The sequence below is a fragment of the Tupaia chinensis genome, unplaced genomic scaffold, assembly GCF_000334495.1.
Source record: "Tupaia chinensis unplaced genomic scaffold, TupChi_1.0 Scaffold000184_1, whole genome shotgun sequence".
Taxonomy (NCBI): domain Eukaryota; kingdom Metazoa; phylum Chordata; class Mammalia; order Scandentia; family Tupaiidae; genus Tupaia; species Tupaia belangeri.
Genome location: NW_006159659.1, coordinates 5,644,353 through 5,653,329, shown reverse-complemented (window position 1 = coordinate 5,653,329; position 8,977 = coordinate 5,644,353). Strand labels below are relative to the sequence as shown.

The window sequence follows — 8,977 nt, the reverse complement described above, 5'->3', positions numbered from 1 at the left end:
CCGCCAAGGGAGGGGGGGCCCCCGTGCCCCCAGCCGTCCTCTTGGGAAGCTGGGCGCTTCCACCTGAGTCCTGACTGCCGTGTTTGGTACACAGGAGCCATAGCGTGCCCGGAGAGTGCGACCCCTCTCCCCGCCCGGTGAGCCCCGGGCGTGAACCGAGTTGAGGGAGGATGGCAGCCTCCGGGGTGGAGAAAAGCAGCAAGAAAAAGACCGAGAAGAAACTTGCTGCTCGAGAAGAAGCTAAATTGTTGGCTGGTTTCATGGGTGTCATGAATAACATGCGGAAACAGGTACCGCCTCTTCGGGAGTGACGGACAGCAGGGGGGAGGTGATCTGGGATTCGGGTCCCTGGCTCCCGGGGCAGAGACCCGCGCCCTGTGCATCGCGACCCTCCTCTTCCTGTGTTCTCGTCGTCCTTTCCGTGTTCACAAGCAAGCGAATCCTCTGTTTAAGTAGAGGGTCGCATCGAGTTTAGTTCTCGAGCAAATGTGCCTCCTCGTCTGCCGATGATGTGGCTCTCCCAAGTCAGACTCCTGGGGGGCACTCCTTGCGCTGGCTTTCGGCGCCGGGTATTGGTTATATAACAGCTCTGCCCTAGTTATCTCTTTGTGAGGAGAGGGTTCTTCCATTGGCTAGCCGGTTGAAGGTGTCGTGCGATCTTGAGTGAAGAAGCCCATTGGCACAGCCCAATCCGAAGCCCCCAAAGGAAGAATGTTGCTGGCCTGAAACCAGCTACTCTTAAGTGAGGATCCTCCCCCCTCGCCCCCGTCTGTGTTATCCAGGTGGAGCTAGTTGAAGACAGATCCTCCTGTATGTGTTAATTAGGGCAGAAACAATCATCGGTAAATACCATGCCATCTTCCAAAGGCATTATGCGCCCCTGTTATTAAGAGGAGCTCTTTGTTCCCTTGATCTGTGGTGCATTCATGAAAGTCTGCAGCACGTCGGTGAAAGGTGGGTTATGAAAAGAATGGATTTTAACACTGGAGGAGGTAGACTGCAGAGGTTTTATTTATCTTTTAATTCCATAACATCGAATATGTTGATAAGCATAGAAAAGTCCCTTTGGGTACTTTTTGATTCTATAAGCTTTACTGAATAGAAAATACCTAAGGAAATTTGTGGGAATGTTTCCGTTTTATTGACTTGTTTGTAGTCTTGTTTTTCAAGAGGACAAATCAGATGTATGAGTAACCACAAAACTTAATTTACTAATTTATCTTGTGGTTCTGCTGACAAGAGGGACCATGGTAGAGGAATTTGAGGTTTCTGTGAAGATGTTAACTTTGATTTCTTTAAGCAAAAACTGACCACAGGGGTCTTGTCTTTGTTCATCAGTTCCTGGCACAGTGCATGAGCACAGTAGGTATCTATGGGAATGTCCTTCAATCTGACCGTTGTGCTGAAGTAGCTGAGAATGTATGAATTCATTATTTCATCTAACCTACTTTCATGTAGATATTTGCATATTCATGTTTCTTCATGTAAACCTTTTTGTATTTACACTTCTAACTTCAGATTGCTTGTGCATTTAACTAATGTCCACCAGTAGTGGACGTGAGGATTCTCCCATTCCTTCAGATTGGTGTTTTCATCCATAGTTGATAGCATGGTAAATCTTTGCCTCATTCCTTAATTATAATAGATAGGTTGCAACTGTGCTGCAGCATCGGATGTTTACTCGAGGAGGAGGGGATTGTCTCAGACTGTGTGTTTAACTCTTTGAGTTTAAAATTTTATTACATTTTTTTAGAGTTAGCTATAGACTATATTAACATTTTTGTTGTTTTTATCGGGTGTGTGCGCTTGCCACACAGAGAGAGAAAGTGAGAAATCACCCTCATCCCGGGGGGAAGTGGTCACTTAGCCTGCAATCCCTTTTTCTCCACTCTCCTCTTGGGATCTTGGGCACATATGCACGTGCACACACAGCTGGTGTATTATTCTTTTTCTTTTTGTTGGAGAGGTTTTTGCTATAGGGCTCATGCGCTTGCCAGAAAGACAGAGAGAGACAGAGAGACAGAAAGCAAGAAATCACTCTCCAAGGGGGATGGTCACGCCACAATCCCTTCTCCTCCATTCTCCTCTCGGGATCTTGGGCATGCGCACACACACGCACCCGGCATGAGTTTAAGCCACCGGGCCCAGGACTCAACCACAGTTGACTACATGGGGAGTCCAGCAACATGGCCATTATGATAACTGCTGGCCCCTAGCTGGTGTATTTTTCAAGTTGCCGGGTCTGGGATGTGAACCACCCAATTGATCATGTGGGATCCAGCTGCCTTAACCACCAAACCACTTGACTGGCCCTAACATGTTTTACTTAATGTCAAAATAGAAATACAGTTACTGTTAAAATAGAAATACAGTTACTGTTAAACTAGAAATATAGTTACCGAATAACAGTTACTGAAACAATCAGGGTTCTGTTACAGAGTAGGAAGGGAAAATAAATACTTGATGAGCAACCAGTGATCTCTTCTATAGTGGTTATGGGAACTTAATCTGTTCAATTTCCTTCTGACAGTGGCATTACATGTAATTCAAACAGTTCTTCAGTAGCACTTTTATCAGCTTTATGGGCTCATGCATCTTCTGCAAGATAAGTAGTTTCCATTTGTAGTTGGTTTACATTATATTTGTGGAATTGTTCTGTTTAACATCATCACAGGGCAAAGACTCACCAAGAATGACCGATGAAGGCAGTTCAAAATTGGCAGAAATAGAAGTTGGTCTGGGCCAGAGGAGGGGTTAGTAAATATTTTTATGTTATGACTATTTTTGCTTTCACTATGGCCTCATTACTTTGAAGATCAAGACAGTGAGAGTCTATGGGGCTGGCAGGTGGCATGGTGGTTAAAGGTGCTGGACTCCCACATGGCCGACCACAGTTCAAGTCTCGGACCTGGTGGTTTGCTTTCTCACTTCCTCTCTCTCTCTCTCTCTCTCTGTCTCTCTCTGATCAAACTGGAAAATAATAATGATAATAATAATAAAGTTAAATAAAAATATTTTAAAAAAAGACAGTAAGAGTCTAGATGACAAGGGCCCCTCTGTGTATACCCAGTCTTACAAGTATTTGAGAGTATTTTGAAAGTAGAATACCTCAATTCCAATCCCTATTCTACCATTAGTTCATTTTATGATTTCAGATAATATGATTTAGGTCATTTCATTTCTCTGTAGCATAGTGACCAATCCTAGCTATAGAAGCCAAAGAACATTCTGCAGAGCCAATAGGCTCAGTTTCTTATGGAGCCATTTTATAATTTTTAGCCTTCTGTTTTAAAATAAACTTTCCAGGGGTTAGCTTGGTGTTTAAGGCTCTGGACTCCCACACAGGCAACTGTGGTTTGAGTCATGGCCCTGTTGGCTTGCTTTCTCACTTTCTCTCTTTCTCTCTCTTTCTGTCTCTGGTGAGTGTATGTGCCATATAGCAAATTTAAAAAATATTAACAAATAAAATTAAATAATTCTCAAAAAAGTTTTTAAAATACATTTTCTTTCTAATTAAGTATAGAGTACACACAAGAAGGCACCAGTTATAAATATGTGACTCCATGAATTATTACAAAGTAAACAACACACCAGCAACATAACTGGTATACCAGAGATCCTCCCTAATCCCATCTTGGTCATTGTTCTCTCCACGTAACCAGTATTTTAACTTCTACCACTAGACATTTATTTTTCCTATTTTTTTTAATAACCTTTTATAAATGGAATCATATGATGTATAATCGTGTTGCCTTTTTTTTTTTTTTTTTTGAGAGGTTTTTGCTATAGGGCACGTGTGCTCACCAGAAAAACAGAGAGAGACATAGAGACAGAAAGTGAGAAATCACGCCCAGGGGGATGGCCATGCCACAATCCCTTGTCCTCCATTCTCTTCTCGGGATCTTGGGCGCACACGCGTCCAGCGTGAGTTTAAGCCACCGGGTCCAGGACTTGAACCACAGTCGACTACATGGGAGTCCAGCGACATAGCCATCCTTGCTTGTTTTTTTTTTTTTTTTTTTTTTTTTTAAATTTTTAAATTTTTCTTTTTTATTTTTTTGGAGAGGTTTTCGCTATAGGGCGCATGCGCTCGCCAGACAGACAGACAGAGACATAGAGACAGAAAGCAAGAAATCACCCCCCAGGGAGGATGGTCACGCCGCAATCCCTTCTCCATTCTCCTCTCGGGATCTTGGGCATGCACGCACACGCGCCTGGCGTGAGATTTAAGCCACCGGGTCCGAGACGCGAACCGCGGTGGACCACGTGGGAGTCCAGCGACAAAGCCATTACGCTAACTGCTTGTCCCTTGCTTATTTTCTTAAAGCCAACATTATGTTTGTGGAATTCATCTGTGCTGTATGTAACATTAGTTCCTCTTTGTGATATGAATGTAGCACAATGTATTCATTCTATTGTAGTGGATATTTGCATTATTTCCAGTTTGCAACTATTAAGAATAGTACTACTTTGAACAATTCTGTGTGTTTTACGCATGTCTTGGGTGTGTACATGTGTATGTTTCTGAGGAAAGTTTTTGAGTCATAGGGCATGCTGCATTCAGCTTGAATGGATGTTATACAGTTTTCCAAAGCATTATATCAAGTTATTCTTCTGCCAGCCATGTATGAGAGGCTTTTCTCAGTATTTTTGCCATCAGTTGGTATTGTTTGCCTTTCTAATTTTAGCTATCCTAATAGGTTGTGTGATGACATCTTAATAGGTTGAATACCTCCTTATTTATTTCCCTAATATTTTGTTTAGATTAATTTTATTACCTGATATATTCTGTTTTTGGAAAAGTCATGGCACATTTTTTTATTTTTCAAAGGTCATTTATTTATATAAAGAACAAAGATTAGGGACTAGCAGGGAGCATAGTGGCTAAGGCTCTGGACTCCCACATGGCCCACCATAGTTCAAGTCCACCCAGTGGCTTGGAAGTCAGGCCAGGCACATGTGCATGTGTGCTCAAAATCCCAAGAGGAGAATGGAGGAGAAGGGAGTGTGGTATGGCCATCCCCTCCTGGAGGGGTGTGTGTGTGATTTCTTGCTTTCTGTTTTTCTGGCAAGCACACAAGTCCTACAGCAAAAATCTCTCAAAAATAAATAAATTAAGTAATTAAAGAAGAAGAAAGAACAAAGATCAACCAATGATATAGTGCCCGGTTTGGTTTGTTCAATAGTCTTTTGCCATCTTTCAGTGAGCTTCATAATTCCTTGTTCAGAGAAGGACCTGTCTTTATTGGTGAAAAACTAAACAAGGTGCTTATTTACAGTATTATCTGAATTGAACATTATACCATACAAAGAGTTTTGAAGAGAGCAAAACAAGTGAAAATCTTAACAGCACAAAGTCAGACAGGTTTGTTGAGTGTGGCAACACTTCTCATCCACACTCCACTAATTTTTGACGGGTCATCAGACCTGCCTGTGGTCTTACACTGTTGTGATGGAACACAACTTCTTTACAATCAACATTTCTGGATGATGGACATTTCTGGATATTTCTGGGTGATGGATTAGTTCAAACTGTCCCGTTGCTGTCAGTACACATTCAGATTGACTGTTTGGCTCCTTGGTAGGAGCTTGAAAAATACATCACCTTGGGGTCGGCAGGTGGTGTGGTTGTTAGGGGCACTGGACTCCCTCATGGCCAATGGCTTTTGGGGTCCCAGACCTGGTAGCTTGCTTTCTCATTACTCTTCCCCCTCCCCCTCATCCCTCTCTAGTCAAATTAAAATAAGTACATAAAAAAGTAATTTTTTAAAAATCACCTTTAAAATCCCAGCACATTGAGAGCATAACCTTGCTCTGATGAATGTCTGCTTTTGGTATCATTTGAGGTGAATCATCATTTTGGGACCAAGACACTGTTTGCACAACACAGTGTTGTAAACAGTCCACTTCTCATCACCAATTATCAGTTGCTTGAAAAAAGGATCATTTTCTTCCTGTTTAACGAGCGTATCGCAGATGTTTATATAGGCTGTTGAATGAACTTTTTCGAGTTCATGAGGAACCCAATGTGTTGCTTACATATCCCACCTCCTTCAGATGGCCATGGATACTTGAGTGATGCATGTTCAATGTTTCTGCAATCTCTTGTGTCACATAATGTGGGTTTGACTTGATCAGTGCCTTTATTTTGTCATCATCAACCTTGGTGGGCCTCCCTGACCAAGGGGCATCATTGAGATCAAAATCACCAGCACGGGGTCTCGTGAACCATCATTGTCACTGACTTCATGTAGAGCATTGTCTTCATAAACTTTACGCAACTTTTTATGAGCTTGCTGTGCCTTCTTCCCTTTACAGACATAAACAGTAAAATATGGCCAAAATGCACTGTTTTGTCTTCCATCTTCAACTGGTTGTAAAACTCAAACCAAATTGCTTAATTTTTTTTAAGAATGAAACTAGAACTGTAAGCTGTCAAATGACATAGCAATAACATAGATGCAAATTACTTTAATACTTCCAAAAATGAACTAACACGTGGCAAAAATGTGTCATGACTTTTCTGACAACCCAATACTACCGAGAGGTTCTGTAAGGCAGGCTGGTCATAATCACTATTGTGTATGTCTAGTCACTTTTGCTGTGCCGTTCTTTGGTATTAATGAAATCTAAAAGTCCTTTAAAATTTGAAGAATATGTATGTTTCGAGACCTTTTTTGAGTACTGCTATAGTTTAGTTCCCCCACATTAACTGAATTAAAGCATATCTGGGACTGGCTCTGTAGCGCCATTGGCAATATCCTACTCAAAAAAAGCCAGATCCCACATGGCAACCGTGGTCAGCCTAAAACACACCAGGCATATGAGTTCCCAAGGCTGATAGGCTGGAGGCCTGGAGGAAAGGGCTTGTGGTGTGACCAGATCCTGTGAAGGGTGTTAATGTGTGTGCACATGCTTCCATCATGAACGAAGGGCAAAAAACATAGTGGAATTTAAAAGCTTATTTTTCATGAAAGCCCTTATTTCAAGTTATCTGAGAGAACTACAAAGCTTATTTGAAGATTAGATGCTGGACAATCAACTGGGCTCATTTACTAGCAAAAATGACTGTTTCTGCACACTCACCTGTCCAAGACTATAAATTACTGTGGGTTGTCAGGAAAGTCACGACACATTTTTTTCTTAGAAATACATAGAAAAATGTGTCATGACTTTTCCGACAACCCAATACATGCTGTTATCTTTAGGGTCTTTTGTAAGTAATATAAACCTTCAGTGTTAAATTCTCAATAACAATAACACTTTTTTTAAAAGATTTTTTAAATTTAATTTTATTTATTCATTTATTTTAATTTGACCAGAGAGAAAGAAACAGAGAGAGAGAGAGAAAGTGAGAAAGCAAGCTACCAGGTCCAGGACTTGAACCATGGTCAGCCATGTGGGAGTCACATGCTTCCATCATGAACGAAGGGCAAAAAACATAGTGGAATTTAAAAGCTTATTTTTCATGAAAGCCCTTATTTCAAGTTATCTGAGAGAACTACAAAGCTTATTTGAAGATTAGATGCTGGACAATCAACTGGGCTCATTTACTAGCAAAAATGACTGTTTCTGCACACTCACCTGTCCAAGACTATAAATTACTGTGGGTTGTCAGGAAAGTCACGACACATTTTTTTCTTAGAAATACATAGAAAAATGTGTCATGACTTTTCCGACAACCCAATACATGCTGTTATCTTTAGGGTCTTTTGTAAGTAATATAAACCTTCAGTGTTAAATTCTCAATAACAATAACACTTTTTTTAAAAGATTTTTTAAATTTAATTTTATTTATTCATTTATTTTAATTTGACCAGAGAGAAAGAAACAGAGAGAGAGAGAGAAAGTGAGAAAGCAAGCTACCAGGTCCAGGACTTGAACCATGGTCAGCCATGTGGGAGTGTCCAGCACCTTAACCACCATGCCACCTTCTCGTCACCAACAATAACACTTTTTGAGTACTTATTCTGTACCAGCCACTCTGCAGAGTGTTTTGCTCACCTTATCTCTTTTAACATAGCTCCTATTGTCAGATTCATTATCCAGAACTTCCTATACTTGTCTTCTCTTTTTGTCCATCTTCTCTATTCACTTTCTTTGGAATGCTCTCAGCTTTCTTGACCCTCTCTCTTTTTTTTCATATCCATCTGGCAAAACTTCAGCACTGATGACAACCTTCTTTGTGCAAGGCTTCCAAGCACAGCAGGAGAATACCCTCTTATTGGACAACAAGTTCTGAGCCACTAACTGCGCTGTCAATACTGATGGGCAGTCTTTTTATTTATTTTGCTATTTTTCTGTAACCTGGGTTCCTTATTTGGACCCTTACTTTGAGCAGATCACCCCTTTTTTCCTGACAATACATATAAATAGAAGTCATTAGTCTGGGACTATCTAGATTTTACTTTCCACCACCAAATCTATAAAGCCTGTTTTGGCTCTTTCCTGTTTCTCTCTGCTTCTTGCTAAATGGAGATGCTGTCCTTTTTCCACCTAAGGCCAGTACTTCTTACTGGGCTTGACTTCCTTAATATCAGCCTTCTCAGAAAAATTATACTGTTGGTTATTCTGACTTTGTTGAGCATCTTCTCCTCTGCTGAATTCTTTTTGTTTGTTTGTTAGGTGTGTTTTCTTTTTCCTGTTTTTTGTTTGTTTGTTTGCCATTGGGTGCATGCACTCTTGCCAGAGAGACAGAGGGAATTGAGAAATTACCCCCTGGAGGGATGGCCATGCCACAATTCTTTGTCCTTCATTCTCTCGGAATTCTGGGCATACATGCACACAGGCTCAGCATGGTTTTCAAGCTGGTATTTAGTCTAAGTCCAGTGCCTTAATTACTATGCCACTACTGGCCCCAACTCTTGCCATCAGCATTTAAGCATGTCTTGGGCTCTCTAGCTTTTGAACCAACCAACCAATAAACTTATCCACTAATTTTAGTCTCAACATTTCCCTCTGATAGCTTTCTTTCCCT

At 41.1% G+C, this 8,977-nt stretch overlaps 1 protein-coding gene across 5 annotated transcripts in view; it reads left to right on the top strand.

Annotated features, from left to right (window-relative positions):
* Nucleotides 1-30: 30 nt before the first annotated feature.
* The window catches only part of KLHL7 (kelch like family member 7), an 83,641-nt gene continuing 74,694 nt past the window's right edge, over nucleotides 31-8,977 (top strand). The window contains exons 1-2 of one of the 5 annotated variants that reach the window (XM_006146671.3): nucleotides 226-290; nucleotides 2,675-2,753. Coding sequence is in view for 1 of the 5 variants with exons in the window: in XM_006146669.1 (XP_006146731.1) it covers nucleotides 171-290 (120 nt within the window). In the remaining 4 variants the exon portion in view is untranslated. Of the gene's footprint in view, nucleotides 291-935; nucleotides 955-2,674; nucleotides 2,754-8,977 lie in introns of those variants that run through there. The other 4 variants (XM_006146670.1, XM_006146669.1, XM_006146673.3 and 1 more) reach the window with 4 other exon arrangements.